Source organism: Uloborus diversus, chromosome 8, assembly GCF_026930045.1.
Source record: "Uloborus diversus isolate 005 chromosome 8, Udiv.v.3.1, whole genome shotgun sequence".
NCBI lineage: Eukaryota > Metazoa > Arthropoda > Arachnida > Araneae > Uloboridae > Uloborus > Uloborus diversus.
Window position 1 is genome coordinate 123,486,287 of NC_072738.1, and position 18,660 is coordinate 123,504,946.

The 18,660-nt window shown below is 31.0% G+C and overlaps 1 protein-coding gene across 1 annotated transcript; it reads left to right on the forward strand.

Moving 5' to 3' along the window:
- The first annotated feature begins 4,166 nt into the window (after window positions 1-4,166).
- Window positions 4,167-14,002, forward strand: LOC129228184 (uncharacterized). The gene is made up of 5 exons (XM_054862847.1): window positions 4,167-4,356; window positions 4,538-4,573; window positions 4,665-4,805; window positions 9,234-9,379; window positions 13,730-14,002. Exons 1-5 carry the CDS (start codon window positions 4,263-4,265, stop codon window positions 13,877-13,879), a joined length of 567 nt encoding a protein of 188 aa, XP_054718822.1. The 5' UTR covers window positions 4,167-4,262; the 3' UTR covers window positions 13,880-14,002.
- Window positions 14,003-18,660: the final 4,658 nt, after the last annotated feature.

An 18,660-nucleotide genomic window follows, 5' to 3' on the forward strand; every position in this document is an offset into this window, starting at 1 on the left:
AAGTTGGTAACCCTATCTGAAGCGATCATATTTTTTCCTCACCCTTACTATCCCTTTGCAGTTCCTAAGTTCATTTCGCAGATATATATTGTTATTGTTTATTAAATCATGAGCGGAGAAAAGTGCTTACCAATACCTTTTCAGAAAAGTTTACAACACCGCTGCTAATTAGCTGTGATAAAACAAACAACCATTATATTTATTTGGCAGTAGCAATTATTTATCGCTTGCAGGAGCATCGGAGCATCGCAAGAGTGCCGATTTTTTCTTTTTTTTTTCAAAATTAGCCGATTTTGTATAAGCTGATCCCTCTAATTTGACTTAAAAAAAGGTTCCAAAAATTATCGGTTTATACACAGAAATATGCGTTATTTTGCTTTCAGATTTGCTCTTTCAATAAACAATTTGTGACAGATCCGATCTTGTTTATCAGAATTTTGTGAAGGGTCCGTTTTGTTTGATCGTGATTTTGTGAAAGGTCCGTTTTGTTTGATCGGGATTTTGTGAAAGGTCCGTTTTGGTTGATCGGATTTTTGTGAAGGGTCCGTTAACGGACCCAAATATCCTCTGGCCAGACCCCTGTAATAGTATAGAATTTTAAAATCCATGTCATTATAAGGGCGCTTGAAGCAACAAGCACTTTAAAATCTGCAAATTTGAAAAACACGCAAAAATGTGCCACGCCCCCTAAATTTAAAAATTTAATTTCTCAAAAACGGTAAGGCAGACAAAGCTCATATTTTGCACAAACATTACATTCAAGATAAGGAACAACATTTGCAAAAATAAAGAAAATGAAAAATGTCAACAATCACAACCTGCCTGATCCTTACAGACAATGGCTCTTAAGCCTTTCATTTAAGTCTAGTATCATGATATTAATCTGAAAATCCCCTTTCTGGCCTAGTAGTCCTTCTTTGAATCCTTTTTAATCAAGACCCTTTTGGGTTTATTCTTTTGAATAAATAGTACATTACTTGAATAAACACTCATTGAAGAGTTTAGTACTATTGGGTATAAAAGAAATAAGCATAATGAAAAATATGGTCACATGCTTCCAGAATCCTTGGCACCTTTGTACATTGCTAAGAAAAAGGACACAATTCTTTCCATCAAATAATTTGCTTAATGAATTCTTGAAACACATTATCTTTCAAGAAATATTGCTGGTAAGAAAAAAATAAATACCATCGTCCTATGATGAAATAGTATGAAAAATCAACATTCAAAGCAAACTTTTGCAAAAAATAGCTGACCCATATTTTGGGGGTTCAAGTAGATATGCAGATGTGAAGTCATCCAAAGTTAATAAATATTGCTTTTATTGATGACTTTATAATCAAAAATGCTTCCTTTTATGAATTGAAAAAAATAGTTTCCAAAAATTTCAAAACAGATATCTGAAATGATTTGCATTAAAGGATTTTAAAAAACTTTGAAAATTGGTTTTTCTTAAATGCTGGAAGGTTTACTCATTGGAAAATAAAAAAAATTACCATCAATGAAGTCAAAACAATTCAAGAACTTCAATATCAACAAAATAATATTTAAAAATCTATAACAAAAAGATATTCTTTTCACAATATTTTATAACTTATCACTAAGTTTCTAGAAAAGAGTTTTACTAAAATCCTAAGAAATTCCTGAAACATATATGTATTCTAGCACAGGGGTCTCCAATCTACGATCTGTTATTGCTCTCAATTGAGTCTTTTGAATTCCCATGATTTTATTTTCCCCCCGCCTCCCTCTGCAGCACCATCGTCGACTGGCTTCCTCACGATGCTGCTCCTCTAGCGAAAACCGTCTCCAGGTTGCGTCCATATCCTACACACACATAAATATCTACACACTCATGCCTGCACGCAGACACAAACACACACGCAAACATACACACACATACACTCATGCCTGCACACAGATACAAACACACATGCATATATACACACACCCACACTCATGCCTAGACAGAAATACACACGCCTACATACACACACTCGTGATTGCAAAAAAACATAATTTGAATTCAAAAAGCCAAAATTCAAATTAATTATTATTATTTTTTTTTTGCTTTTAAGCATTTAGAAGAAAACTAAGCTCAGAAAATCTTAATAAAATGACCGACAGTTCAACTAAAAAAATTTATCAATGTATGGTTGGGAGGGGAATCTAGCACTAACTGGACCATCTGAACTGAAATATTGTTGGATCGTTGGCCCGCCTTGCCTCCAAAAATGTACAATGTGGCCCTTGAGTAAAAAAGGTAGGAGACTCCTGTTCTAGCAAATACATATTGAACTGACCACAAGATGTGCTAACAAGTATTAAAAAAATCTGTAATTTTTGATTGTTTTTTCAATTTTTTTTCATCTCCTAAGAAAGTTTTTATTTCTTGTAAAGCATGCATTGTTTTGACAGTTGCTCTTTCATTATTCCCTACAAACTGAACTAAAACATTGAAGGCTTCATCAGCTTCCTGTAGAGTTGGCGCATAATTCTTTTCTGCTGATGCGTTCTTATCAAGGAAAGATGCGTAAAAATCCAAGTAACCGAGAGAATGTTCCGTACTTGAATTCTCATCTTCAAATTCAACATTATGTTCATTCTTAGATGTAGAGGAATTGAGGTCTCCATTTGAAGAAATTTCTTGAGGCTTTGAACCATAATTCTGCAAGGTGAATTCTTTTAGTTCTACTAGAGGGTTCCATATACTTTCCACGTTAGATGATGTGCAATTTTCAATTGATTCATTTTCATTTTTCTCGGCATTGTTTTTATTTTTTTTCCGAGGATTTTTGGAAGTAATGTTATGTCGTGCTCTGAATCTTTCAATCCAACCGTTACTGGCTGAGAATCCAGTTGTGCCCAAAGACTTTGCAAACTCCAAGGCTTTTTCGCGGAGAAGATTTGAGCCAACAAAACGATCTCCAGTAAGTTCAACATTTTTAGCATACCAATCCATTAAAGCATGCTCTATATCTGGATAAGTAGAGGGTCTAAACTTTTTCATATTTAGGTTTACAAAGCTATTACTACACTGCTGAAATATTTTATCTTTATTCGCATATATAGTGCAAACACTGTTAACAGGAATTCCAAAATACGCAGCTATATCTTTTTTCTTTCTCTGTGGCGAACTGTCTATCATTTTGATTAGCTCAATTTTTTCATTCATATTTAAAAGTCTCCGTTTGTTGATACTTAAATTCATTTCGGTATTTTATTCAGAAAGAAGCAGATCAGATTATACAGTTGGATAGAAAAATTAGCACAATGAAAAACTGATCTTAATCTATCAGAAAGTAAGGAGATTGAAAATGACGAAAACTAATGCAGTATCATTGCACAGTTCCCACTGAATAAAACAATGAAATAAAATGAATTTCATATCTTAACAAATTTAGCTTGTTCATAACTCAGAAGAAATTCTTCCGATAAACGGGATCAAATACTTTCGCAAATTGTACAGAAGAAAAGCTATGCTTACAAACAGTCAACACCACAAAGCAAATATAAATTAAATACTGTTAAGAAGGAATTATTCGATTTTTTTTTAAATCAAGTGTATGGAAATATTAATAATAACTAGTTTTACGAGCTGAAATCACATAAACATCGCTCTCTCTCTCACATTACGACGGTCAATGCAGGATCGATCCTTTGATGCTACAACCGCGATTGGTCAATATTATTTTGATGGTTTGCCTCATAAAGGTACTTATCGCTACTCAGTTGCTTTTTAACAACTTCGGCAGAATATTTCATTTGAGGTTCAAATTTTCAGTTACCATTATAAGTTTTAGAAAGAAAATATTAACGATCTCGTTTTGGAGTGCCATACCATCAGAAAGTTTCATAATGCATACATTCATTACCAATTGCAAAGTACGAGAATTCTAGCAACCTTTGCAGTAACTCGCCAAGTTGCAAGGGTTACAACGTTGGTAGCAGACACTTTGGTAATTTAAAAAAAAAATGCTCAACCTGCGAACTATAAATAAGCAAGTTCTTCAGAAAAAAACAAAAAACATTGTCATAATGTTTTTAAATAAAGAGTTTGGGATTTCTCATTCCGAACCTCAAGAAATTTCACAAGCAGCCTGAAATGATCAGGACCGTAACTAAAAGTGTCGTCTGCTTCAGGTAGCGAAATTTAAAGAGCGATTTATGCAGTCTTTATCAAGAGAGATTAAATGTGTGATAATACCTGTGAATGGGAATGATATAATCATTGGGGCGTAAAATAGTGCACCTGTAACATCATGAAATTTTTTAGCTTAATGAGTGCTATTTTAATTGCTCTTATTACTCTTACGAGTATTTCAGAAGCTGCAGAAAATGCAAAAATAGGTCAACGTAAGTTTTTTCTAATTATTTTCCCCTCAGTTCAGTCTAAAAATTTATTAAACTTATTATATTTCATTTCTATTGTTTCTTGTATCATGTAGTTAATGTAATTTATAATTAAATATAATAATTTCTGTTTAAAATTACTTTTAAAAGTTTTATTTTTACAACAAATTATGTTCTTCAACAGCTCTTCTGTGCCATGGATGCGTTGCTGTTATAAAAGGTAAATATATCAACCTAGTTTAAAGTAAATAAAATTTGGAAATTTGATCATTCTTATGATTTTACTTCTGCTCTTTTGACTTTCTAAATAGAGCTTCATAAAATGCTGAAAGATTCCTCTGGTCGGAAGAAAGCTATTAATCAAAGTCTCAACCGTCTTTGTGAAATCAATAATTTTGTTTCATACACATTCAGCCCACCAAAGATGATAAAAGCCTGTAATTACATAATAGGTAAGTTTTCTTCTCCTTAGTATCTGCCAGATTTTTCTTTAGCTTTATAATAAACTAGCTGCTTTGCCTGGCGTTGCACGGTCTACCTCAAAAATCTTATATAATTAAAAACTGAGTGTATCTATGTATGTCCAAGCTTCTTCTCTCAAATGACAGTGAACTGACCATCGAACCAGATATCGATGGATTCGTAATCTTCCCGTCTTCATGTTTGGCTATTCAACATAATCCTCTAATAATAATTAGTGGAAATATCAATTAAAAACTATTCATTATGACACTTAGATTTCGACATAAAATCCCTATTTTTCGAAGGCTTTCCTCCATTCAAATTATTATTCAGTGCTTCATCTCAACTTTCTGCAACAATGCTTTTATTAAAATGTATAGCGGTGAAGAAAATCATTGAGATGAAATATCTGTTGCCATTTTTTTTCTCGAATATGAACAGGTAAAATTCTTGTTTTTGTTTTGAGGCTTTTCCTGTAATCAGGGGATTTAAAATGTTTACATTTTGGGGGTTTTCCGCAATCTGCCACAAAATTTCATTGACTTTTTTTTGGTTCAAGCCTGAGTGGTGATCTCGCCTCACTTGACATAACTTTTATTTTCCAGGTGGATCGTGCAAAGCCGGGCTACGCAGCTAGTATATGTATATTTGGCATTCCAAGCATTTTACAAAATGATATAAATTTTCCCGTTTTCATTACATTTCTTATTTTTGATCCACCCTTATTAGTCAAAGCACGATGTTATATAGCCTATAGCCTTCCTTAATAAATGGACTATTCAACACAAAAAAAAAATTTCATTTCGAACCCATAGTCCCGGAGATTAGCGCGTTCAAACAAATAAACTCTTCAGCTGTATAGTAATAGTTAATTGAATAATAATAAAATAAAAACAATGATACATACATTTTTATTCTTTTTACAAATCATTTTTAGCATCATTTAAGATTTTTCTGAAAATCAGGTAAAATTTAGCTCGATTTTAAGGAACCTCGAGATTGCCTTATGGCTGATTCGAACCTACACCCACTGGATCGTGAAGCCTACGCTTTCAGCTAGAGTCACTGTGGGTACAACTAACTGGTGTTCCAAGCATTTTATATTATCATATAAATTTTCCCGTTTTCATAACATTTTTCATTGCTGCTCTACTCCTATTAGTCATAGCGTGATGTTATATAGCCTATAGCCTTCCTCAATAAATGGACTATTCAACACAAAAAGATTTTTTTAATGCGAACTAGTAGTTCCTGAGATTAGTGCGTTCAAATGAATAAACTCCACAGCTTTATATTATTAGTATAGATAGAGAAAGTAATTAAATCAGTTTAGGTGGCAATTTATTTTTATCATAAAACTAGAAGAAATTTCAATGAAAAGTAAATTATCTTTTAGTTCTGTTGTGGATCTAAATATATTTTTAATTGTGAAATATTTTATTAAAATGAAAGATGCTAATGGGTTTATTTCTTGCATGCAAAGCAGGTCAAGGGATCATTGTTTTAAGTTATTCAAATCTCAGGCTAATCAAGAAATTAGGAAAAATTATTACTTTAGTAAGGCCACTTAGGACAGCTCACCGGAAGAGGCTGTAATGAATAAAGTTGTAGATAGCTTTAACTTTTTTTTTAAAGAGGGCCATTGATCTTCATTGGGGACTAATAAACAGAGTAGTATTAGCCTAGCTGGGCCTAAAGCCAGTTGCTGGTCGTCACATTTGTATTTAAATACATAACTAAAAATAAAGTGCATATTAATACCAGTAGCGCACCCAAGGGGATCCTTCCCATCTGGATCCCTCCCATCGCACTTGAGTTTTTCTGGTTGACTATACTCCAAAATATGCAGTACGTAAAAAAATTCCAAGCAAAGGTAACAATAATTTCAGATTAAATAAATGAAAATTAAAATTTATTTTCCCTCTTTCTTGCCCTGCAAAATCGAATTGTATGCGAACATAAATTGTCTATAACGATGATTTTATTATTAATTATGAGAAAAGTAAATACATTCATTCTTGTACTTTCTGGTATTTTCATCAAGTATTTTTTATTTATAAATTAATTTTATTAACTAATACTAAGTAATTATTCAATAATTCTTTTTAATGTTTTAGTTCCCAACAATCGATAAAATAAAAAGAACATGCTTTGATGCATGCTTAATTTTGGGAAACTTAAATTTTTATTAAACTTTTTAATTGAAAATAGTTAAAATGATTAAATTGAAATAAAATGTTATGTTACAATACATTTTGTAAATTAAAAGACCAATCCAAAAGTGAAAAAAGATAAACTTATTTGAAAAGTTTTCTCTAGATACTCTAGAATAATCCGATTGTGATCCTAGGTTCAATTTATTTTGGATCATTTGAACTCGGTTAACACAAAATTCCGAAAATCTGAGAATATGTTCGTATTAGCTGCCATTTGTAACAGCCATGAATAAATCATAGTGAGAAAATTAAAGAAATGCTTACTTATACTTAAAAAATAATTACTGCTGTTTGTCAGGGCCTGATTAACGCACGGTCTGGTGGGTCCACGGACCTGGGCACCACAAATTTAGAAGCACTAAAATAGACTAAATTAACTTCCTTTTTTTCTGTTCCAGTGAACGTTCCTTTTCAGTTTTTAAAAGAATCAAAAATCATTTGAGAAGCTGCATTTCTCAGGATAATTTAAGCGTTTTCCTTATTGACCATTGAAAATTCTGTGACATCAAAATTAGATTTCGATGATTTGATCGACACATTTGCCTCTGTTTACCCCAGAAAGGAGCCTTTTTAAAGCTTGATGTCAGAATTAGATTTTTTTTTTGCTATTTTTGCAGTGTTAAATTGTTTTTTAACTCATTTTCACCTTAAGGTAAAGCAATTTTAACTATGATTAGTATGGTGACTATCAAGTGTTTGATATTCAAATCCTAGGTTTCTGTCATAATGTGTAGGTTTCTAGTATATTAGATTTATAGTATAAAACATTGACTTTAAAATTGTGCTGATTTTCTCATGGGGGGGGGGGGCACCATCTTCTTCTCAGGACCTGGGCACCAGTTTGTCTTGATCGGGCCCTGCTGTTTGTTATTGTTAATTTACAAATTTGAATCTGATTATTCAAACATTCAAAAAAATTTAATCTTAGTTTTTAAAAATTGAATAGTTTTGGAAATTTGATTTGAAAAAGGAAGACAATAATCAGCAATGGTGATGCACCACAGGTTGTAATAAAGAATAAAGTCAAGTGGGCTTAATTCTATATCTGAAAAATTAAAACTTTTCTTCTCAATGCACAATAGGCAAGAACCTCACAAAATAATGAATGATTTCTAAAAAACAAAGTTATAGTATTCAATTACACACATTTTCAGTGAAGAGGTCTGAAATTTTTGTTCCTCATAGCCCAAACTTTTAAATTATCTCGTGCATTATGAACAAAATTTGAAATGAAATTAAATAGCAAATCAAACTTAACGAGCAAAATGCAGGGTTGCCACAGAAGTTAAGAATGAAATTCCCTGACATTTCCAGGTTTTCCAGTTGCTTTTAGAAAAAATTCCTGGTTAATGAATATCAACTTGTGTTATTAAATACCAATACAACATATTTTTAATGTAAGTAAATCTACTTCATGAACCAAATAATGCTTAAAAATTATCAATAATTGTAATCTATATTTGGGTTAAGTTAAGACAAACTAAAAATTTAATCACATTGATTAAAAAAAGGGATGAAATCTCAAACACACTAAGCAATTTTCGGCAAAGCCACAGTTTCAATGCTGGCATGGTTTCAAAAAAAGTTTTAACCGATAAAATCGAAAATTTTGAGACTTTAAATAGCTGTCAACATCATTCATTTCATGAAAAAAAAAGCAGAATGAAAGCCCTCAAAATACTAATAAGGCTACAGATGCATTGCAGAAAATACTAGTAATTTCTAGCTAAACATGGCTTGGATTCGATTCCCCCCCCCCCTCCCCGAAAGAAGCAATATAAAATGTAGTGATATAAACCAGAACTTTATGATTTTTGTATGGCTATTTCTTCTCTTTCTTTTGTAACCTTATTACATTCAGTCTTCAAAAATGAGCTTGAATTTTCTTTCTCTCGCTTATCAGGAAAATTTGCATACCTGGAATGCAACATTTACCGTACTTCAGCATTAACAAATGACACAGCGGTTTCAATTATCAGATCGAAAAAAATGGGAAGGATTCCCTGACATTTCCAAAAATTTCAATAATTTGATTTTCCCTGACATTTCCCTGATCATTTTAGTTGATTTTCATTTTCCCTGACAATTCCATGTTATCAAGGTGCGTGGCAACCCTGATTTAAAATGTGCATTTTAGCTGTGATTTTTTATATAATGTGGTCATATTAAATGAATTTAACAGTACTTTAACATTTATTTCAGATGCTCATAAGCAAGAATTGGCTGAAAACTTAATTGAGTACTACAGAAAATTTAAAACTGCAGAAAATCTTGCATTACAAGAAAAATTTTGTGACCAAGTTATCAAAGCCTGCGAAGGAGTAAAACGACCCACACAAGATAGTGAGGTAAGTTTACTGCGCTTTAAATCATCCGTTGGTGGCTGATCTGCGGTTTTTCACTTCTTCTATTTCTTTCTCCCTGCCTCCCTTCTAATAACATCAAACCTTCCAATGTCATTGAAACCAGAGTAGTTGAAACCTGATTTTTAGATATACACTACATACACAATGCACATGCAAACAAGTGACCAGACCAGTTTCTATTAAAAAAAACCTCCCTTCCTCCGTATGTTTTTGGTATAAAACTGTTAATTATAATCTGTCATATATAATCTTTGGTATAAATCTGATAGTCTGTTTGTGCGATTTGCTTGCGTATGTGTATCATCTGTTCGCAACAATAATTCATCCTGTTTTAGCTTTTGCATACTTTTTTTTCATGTATTATGATAGTTTTCAGCTCTTGTTTAAATGTATGCAAGACTCCTTGATTTTTTAAGCCATAATATGCAAACACTAGTATCCTTTTTTACCTATTTTGCCGATTATCTGCAAAATTCTCTATTCCACGGTTCACGTACCTCTCTTTTTCGCAGATAATTAAGACTTGACTGCACTTCCCAGAAATTAAGAACCCATACCACAAGTGCCCCTCCCCAAGAGTAACCATCGGCCCCACAAGAGGGGAGGGCTGCTATATGCAGTGGCGTAGCTATGGGGGGGATAGGGGGGTTAGGACCCCCCCATGAGCCCAAAAATTTTACATATATATATATATATATATGTGTGTGTGTGTATGTGTGTGTGTGTGTGTGTAAACTCGAGGGCATAGCTTTACTTTAAACTTCAGAAAAAATTAACCTCCCTTAAGGATTTTTTCTCGCTACGCCACTGGCTATATGGACCCCTCTTGAGGTACAATCTAAGGCTTATCCCTAGAAGGTGGGGAAAAGTACCACAAAAAAACACAATGCTCTTAAAAATTTCAAAGGTTCAGTCTGCGACATGACCTCCTTAGTTAGGCACCCCTGCCATAAGTACTGAAATGTATTAAAAGATTATCCATTTCATTTAAATCATCATACATATTATTTCTCCAAGGCATCTTTTTGCGGGAATGCCGTAACTCCCTTAATGTCATTAAACATAATAAGTAAAGTATGATTTTTAAGACTTTTTGCCCCTTTTTGGCAAAACATTAACAATTTATATTTTGCCTGTTTAAAAAAGATCACGGTTGGATTTGTTTGGTTAAAATGCTAACTTCTGCTTGAATCCTCAAAGAAGAAAACCAGATAGCTCAGTGGGTAGAGCACCAGTCCTTCAACCGAACGGTCCATGGATTGAGTCCCTGTTCAGGGAGACTGTTCTTATAGCATTTTGCATATTATGGCATTAAAGTTGATTCAGTGTGAATGCTCTTTGCGAATATGTTAGTTTTTACATACAGTATTTTCCGGGCGTTTTTACAGCAGGGTTATAAATTTTGGGCAAGAATGCTTCACACAGGTCAGCTAACAATGAGTAATTCTATTTAAATCTCTACTTAGTATAAAATGAAGTCCCCAAAATGCGTCTGTGTGTTTGAACTCGCAAAACTCGAGAACTATCCGGCCGATTTCAAAGAAATTTTCAATTTGTTCCTTCAGGGTTCATACCCTATTTGGATGAAAAAATTCCATGATTTTTCCAAGACTTTTTCATGACTTTAATAAAAATTTTCATGACCTTGTTCATGAAGAGAATAGCACTATTTAATCTCAAACTTACTAATTTTTGGAAATGAGCTTTAGCAAAACGTCTACATGAATGCCACAGCCTCATTGAAGCGCTTACTCGTAATGTAAAAAATATAAGTGTACACTTAAAAAACTAAACTTTTCTTATTTTTCTTCATCATTTAAATTTAAGTAAAATAAAAATGCAGTGAAACAAAAATTATGATGCTTAAATGTCTAATTTTTTTTATAAACAGGCAGAATGATAATGAATGGGACAAAGATTGAATGAGTCATAACTAAGTTTCAATAAATTTGCTTCGAAAGTTGCCTTTCAGTGTCCCAACAGTGCATTTAATCATCCACCTAACTTGACAGTATTTTGGTTCTTTAAAGTAAAGCCACATAGTTTAGTTCTTTATGTTTCTAAACCAGACATTTTTTTGAAAAAACCATACAGTAATGAATTAATCTTCTGATTCAAAAGTACTTGTTTTGTTTACTTATTTGCACATTTTCAAATGCATGTAAATTAACAGATTCAGAAATTCCAGAACACGTGTGATTTCTGACATTGAACGTAGCAGTGGGTCGCATGGATTAGTTTTGAGGGACGTATGTTGGGCACTACTGTTTTAGAGTATTAGAATTCCCCTTTTTCTGTATTCTATCGAGTGACCAACGATCTAAAACCTTCAACAAATTAAGATAAACTGTGTTAATTTTAATAACAAAGTTCTAACCAGTGATGGAATCGAACTCGAATGCAACTGAATTGCTTTTTTTTGAGTGGGCGTGGCAAAACTAAGAACGTGCAAGTTTGCTACTACAGAATATAAAACATAAGAAGTGTTGAAAATAACAGTAATTCAAAATAAAAGAGATGTCCAAATAGTAAAATCACATCGCAAAAAAGTCAAGCGGCTGCAACAGAAGTAGATACAATGATTTTTCAAAATTCAGATTTAATTTTGGGATCTTTCAATTTTAATAACTTTTATGTGCTATACTGTTAAATCACTCAAGATTTCTAATGCTCTTTTAGTTACTGTTACTTTATCTCTGTCCAAGACATTTTTCCATGACTTGAAATAAATTTCCATGACTTTCAATAGAAATTTCAATTTTCCATGACTTTTCCAGGTCTGAAATTCGCTTATTTTTTTTTCCATGACTTTCCAGGACTTCCATGACCTGTACGAACCCTGTTCCTTTAAGTCCTGAAAAGGTTTGCAGACCAGCTCGAAAAAAATTCGATGAAGAGTTCTTTTTTTATTCAATTAAGGCCCAATTTTATCATAAATTCCAGATTATGGGGGTGAAAAATCACTTGCACATATCGTTGGAAAGAGTAGAACTTTCCGCATTCTATGCAATTTGTTTCAATGATCTAACTTAATTACGACGGGAGTTATTTGCATTTTAGCTCGAATTTGTTTAGGCTTAGCTGAAATTTAGGCGCTACTTTCTTCATTAAATCTATCAATAAAAATTGAAGGGATTGTCCCACAGTTTTGTTTTTCACAAAACTAAAAAGAGCAGCTTTTTTTACTCCAGATCCAACTCGACCTATGGTTGAAAGTTTAACCCTCTATCTCCATTAGAAAAAAAGTTACAAGCGAATTAAATGAAGTTCAAAAATCTGATCTCTATACAAGTTTTTAACCATTTTATTTTCCGTTTCCACAGTCGCGCTTTTTGAATCCATTGTTTATTTTCATCTTTCTCATTTTCAATTCTTAAACTTATTTTACTTTGTGTTTCCATGGTAACGCTTTTTAAATAAACCTTTCTCCTTGAAATTTCTTAAAAGCATTTTAATATCTGTCATTGTTTGGAGGGGAAATTTTGCATGTTGTTTTTTTTTTTTTCTTTTATTTAAGCCTGATTGTTGAATGTACGTCACTTGACAAAATTTTTATTTTCAAAGTAGAGTGGACAAAGCCGGGCAACGCAGATAGTCATTAATATATTTCAAGTCAATAATTGAACTAAAATTACACTTCCCAGCAATTTGGAACCCATAACTAAGTTAAATGGATTAAATTTATCAAAAATGAAGTTCTCTCTTGCAAAAAAAAGTTGGATGCTATGCTCACTCTAAATTAGGCTATTTTTTTTTTTTTTTTTTTTTTTGTTAGATATTAACAATGACTTTTTCTTACAGGTCATTTTTAAAAAAAATTATAATCCAAATTTTTAATACATCAAATCCCAATAAATCTTTTCAAAATTATGATTTTTCAAACTTTATTGTATTAAAGTGAAAGGATCAATATCAGAGGAAAATAATTTTTACTCTTTTATAACCACGAAAGCCTACAAAAACCAGGCTAAGGGAGATAATTGTGGTACTTAACTGTATATCTTCACAGAAGCCGAGTTTATTATCACTTTTTGAGATGGAGTCATGCCATGTTTGTGAACTTCTTGCTGGTGAGCAAAACTACTTTTAACTACCAGTGTGAAGTTACATTCTTTCATGTGCGGGAATTCGCCTTCAGCTTTGTGTTTGCCATTCCAGATTAATAAGTCCAAAATTTGGGCAAAACTGCATTCTTCGGAGGCTCTTAACTAGCTGTTTGCTTGCAAATCAAGACAAGTTTTAAAATCAGTTCTAGATTGGAAATTTTTAAAATAAGGATGAAAATCAATCAAGCATTGTAAAAATTTATGTGCTCATTTATTTTAATTATAGATGAAACCTCATGGATTTTCTATGAATCAAGCTAATGAAAAATTACAAAATGCGGCAGGCAACAATTTTAAGCCGATAGAATCAGAAGTGGAAGCAACTTTGGAGAAACCAATGGAATTAACTACACCCGTCCCTCATGAGGAATTATAATGCATTAATTGCACTAGTCTGGCATTTCTCATTGTAATCGACATTTTCTTTCAGCATTAAAATCCTTCATATGTATTATTTTTTGACTTGTTAATCTATCACTATGTATAATGTCCATATTAAAACTGTAATGTTTTTGAAAAAAAGTGTCCTCACTAGATCTAATTTGGTGTTGAAATATTTGAACTTAACATGAACACAGTCACTGAATTCAGAATTAGCATAAATTTGTTTTTGTATGTTGGTTAAACCAAAGAATCATCACTTTTCCTATCAAAAAAAAAAAAAAAAAAAAAAAAAAATCAAGACAGTACCATAGAAATATATTTAGGAGTCCTAGTTAGTATAGTAGCCATGCGTAAATCTTACTAGCAAAACAGGTGCATCAGTATCATAGCAAAAAAGGTAAATTAGATTTTTTTACAATTAACTGAAAAATTAACTTTGTCATTATTTTCCATATTTTTTTTTCTCTCAAAACTACAGTGCAAATTGAATATTTTGTCATTAAATTAATAAACTTTTTTTTGGCAGTTAATAAGTATCTCTCTACAAGTTGATTTTCAATTCAGAAACCAATTCTAATTTTCAAAGAAAAGAGTGCATTCCTTTGTTTTTTAGATGTATCTACAACACTTTTTGTAGAATATGAATAAAACTTTGGAAGTTGTTACTGAAGCCCAAAACATAGTTTAAAGCTTAGATTATGGCATTGCAATTAGTGGTTAGTTATCTGAAGAAAGAAGTTTAAACCGTAGTGTTGATAAGAATACAAAAGTAAAAGCCCTACCTAAAGTACCCAAGAAACCAATGTACTCTTTTTTTTTTTTTCAGTTCCATCAAATTTTTCAAAAGTATAGGAGAAAAACTGTTTTTTGTACCGACAAAAAATAGAACATTTGCTTTAGGAAATTCATAAAACATACTAACAGCTGACAGCAATGATAAATATTGTAGTTAGAATTTTCTACAGCTAAATTTCCAGCAATATTTTTTTTTCTATGTCTGCCTTAAACATTCATGCTACTCCACATCAAAGTAAAAAAATTCTAATTACTAGCATTTAGTTGAACTTTCTGTGAATTAACTAAATATTGATGTAGAAAATGCAATTGAAATCATGATTGTTCAAATCTCCAGTTTCTTGGAATTCATTAAAATATTATGGTTAATAAGTAATCTTGAAACTAGTATTAAGTTTCCTAAATGAGTCATAAATTATGATTAAGCAAACAAAGTCATAAAACAGCTGCTGGATTATCACGTAACAATTCAAATATTTTTATTTAAGTAATTTAAAATTGTAAAATATACAATTTGTTCTAGACTTTGTAAATGCAGAATAAAAAACAATACTCAATACTGTATAATACATCTCAAAAAAAAATTAAACCACCAAATATTAATTTCACACAGTTAATATACCAAATTATTTTCCAACACAATAATGAAATGATAAATTAAGAATGAACAAGCAAATAAATAATATGAAATGTTACAGTAGGCTAACATGGGTAGTTCAAGTATTTTAAAGCAAAATATGGTATAATTTTTCAAGTATGATTTTACGATTTGACAGGGAAAAGGAATTCACTAATGAATCTTCTGAAGAATCAGCAAATACGTAATGTGTTTTTAAAATCACTAAAATCAAAAGAAAAACCACTGACTAATAACATACATTTTGATTTATATGACTAGAAAATTTAAATGATTTCAAAAGAAATAGTTACAGATAGAATAAATTTCCTTTTATAAACCTTGAAACTCCTAAAAAAATCTAAAATTGTAACATTAATGAATTTAGATAACAAGTAATTATAGATATGCAATAGTAATTCACCCTTTTAAACAAAAAAAAAAATGAAATACAATTTAAACTGCAAGCACAAGGAATACATTTTTAATAAAGAAATCACAAGTTTTAAGCAATGTTGCATATGACATTGATTAAGTAAAAAATTTCATTTTTGACTAGCTTTGTTTTTACTTTAATCTGAGCAATTCATACTTTGGCACAGTTATAATAAACATTAAGACCATATTAAGCTGTTAGTATAATGTCCAAAAATACATTTGGAGTTGTCATGTGTTGAATACTAGCAAACAAATGTTCAACAAATTTCATTTAAAAAATAAAAAAAAACTAATAAAATCCGATGATAGAAACATATGAATTTTAACACTCATTTAACACTCAACAGTAAGAATTCACGAAACAAGAATAAAATATTGAAGTTATAACATTCCAAATTAGTCTGATAATTTTAATTTTTGCACAGCAAAAAAATGAGAAAAAAGCAAGAGACAATCAAAATGTAATGCATTCTATGGTTCATGAAATCATTATATCAAACAGAATATACAGAATAATTACAGGTAATGTACAAATACATTTTAAAAAGACACTTGCATTATAAAATTTGACTTTTTTTTTTTTGGTAAGTTTGAGGGAACTTTTTTTTTACTACTTTCCTCTATGTATGCATGAAAAAAAAAATTAAAGAAATCACTGCATTCTAAATGTTAAAAATCAGGCAATACATAACTTCTTACACGAGTCCATAATTACAAAAAAATAAAAAATAATAAAGATTCTAAAACTTTTATACTAACTCTAATATATTGTTTTCTTGTAAAAAATAGAATTCTCCGATACAAGTTGCATGACATCACAAAAACAAAAAATTATATTAAAGCTCAGCTTAAAATACAGAATATTTGCTTAATAAGTATTGGAATTTACATTCGAGATGTATGCATCTAATATTATGTGCAGAAAATTTGAGAGAACATTTTTTTAAAAACCGTACATTAAAGGGATATTGATGCATTTTTGAAGTGACGAAACCTTCCTTTATGTTTCCTCTCCTCCATCAAAAATAATTTTTTCTTACATCAGTTTTGATTTGTATCTCAATCTTTTGACAACATTCATAAGGAAAACCTTGCACCATAAGAGGAGACAAGAAAAATGATTTCCAAACCAGATTCATGCAAGACTGAAAGAGATTCATTTAAAATTGAAAGAAATTATTTGAAATACGAAGAAACTTTTCGACAGGTAAATGTAATGCAGTAGAACTCCATTGCAGCGTGGGGCACAGTTACATGTTTTCCACCCTAAGTTATAACATAAACATAATAAATTGAAACCAAAAGAAAATTTAATAACAGTATTGCAATCCAGGACAGAGCGAATAGATGTCAAGTTAAATGTGGTTGTAAACTTTATCAAAATAACATTTTTATATTACACAGAACTGAACATTTAAATATACAAAATTAACAGTAGTTATAACCTAAACAGAAACTTACAACAGAAATTCAGAGTGAGGGACACCTGGTCACCAAGTTCCTGAAACATCTTGAAATATCCTGAAACAAATAACTTGGCATTCAAAAGTAGATATTGTGTATAAAAAGAGGTTTCGAGCTTTCTCACAAGAAATAGAATAATGGGAGATATGATAGCATCCAAGGTACAACAGATTCAGAGGTGCACTGAGGCGCTGTGTAACAGGGTTCTACTGCGTATTAAAAAACATAATCCAACATGTTATTTATTTTTTAGTGAAGAATAATTTTGTTTTAAGATAAACCTTTTATAAACATTAAATACTCGAAATATTTAGGTGAGAAAACTTTCTCTTTGTACATAAAATACACCACCAGCCCCATTTATTCCATCCGAGGACTGCAGTTTTGTGCTTTTTAGCACTGCAAAATTATACTTGAGTTCGCATTGAGCTGATGTCATCAATCAACCAACTACAGCAAAACACAAGGGTTATCAGCATTAAGATTTGGTTACATTTGTTTAGTTCTTTGTAGAAAATGTAGATATAGTATGTTAAACAGCTGTTAAATATTCAGCACACATTATGAAGCGTAAATAAGTTGTAGTTACTATTCATTAGCAGTTAATGAGTTTTCTAGTGCTAAATGAAAAGCAACCTTTATGCATTAACAACAAGACATAAATTCAGCAGTATATTAAAAACATCTACTTTTTGCAACAACAATATCTCAGTTACTTAAAAAAAAATTCATTCACAAAATGCTTAGTAAAGTGAAGATTTTTTCACAATGTTAAATCATTAAAAAAGTAAAAAACTTGATCCAAAAGATGCTTATGTTATGCAAGACATTGCCTTCAAAGTCTTTTTTCCCTTAAATTAATTATAGATTTAGCAATCAATTTATCTTCTAAATTCAAGGACACATACAAATGATTTAATAATTTCCATTTGTAGCATTTATTATACTTCATTTCTGGATATTTTTCAAAAATAAGCAAAGAATTCTTGACTATGTGTTATTAAACAATGTCAGATAGGACAGCTATCTTCAGTAATATTTTTCATCAGAGGGATAAATATGCAGAAATAAACCTCATTTTAATGGTTTGTGGCAACACAGCTAGAATTTTAATATATTGGAGCTCCACTGTAACAAATATGATTAAATGAACAATATTGCAAAAATCCATTTTATTCAACTTGTATTCGGAATATCTGTCATCAATCATTTTTGAACACGTTAATCTTTCTTAGAACAGAATAAACTAGAAAATTTTAACAACAAACGATTATAAACAAAACCAAAAGTTGATACTGAATAAATTACAGCTGAAATTTAAAAAAAAAAAATTAATTTTAAACTAACATGCTGCAGTAGATAAACATTATTTGGTTCCTACAAAATCATTAAAATATAAAATAATGTTTATTGTAAAATTTAAAACAAATAAAAACTATGAAAAGGTAAACTGAAATTTG

Excerpts from the sequence above, each read along its gene's own strand:
- LOC129228184 (XM_054862847.1), top strand. The coding sequence starts at position 4,263 with ATGAAATTTTTTAGCTTAATGAGTGCTATTTTAATTGCTCTTATTACT. Across the intron at positions 4,574-4,664 it reads ATGCGTTGCTGTTATAAAAG|AGCTTCATAAAATGCTGAAA; the intron begins GTAAATATATCA and ends CTTTCTAAATAG. Across the intron at positions 9,380-13,729 it reads GACCCACACAAGATAGTGAG|ATGAAACCTCATGGATTTTC; the intron begins GTAAGTTTACTG and ends TTTTAATTATAG.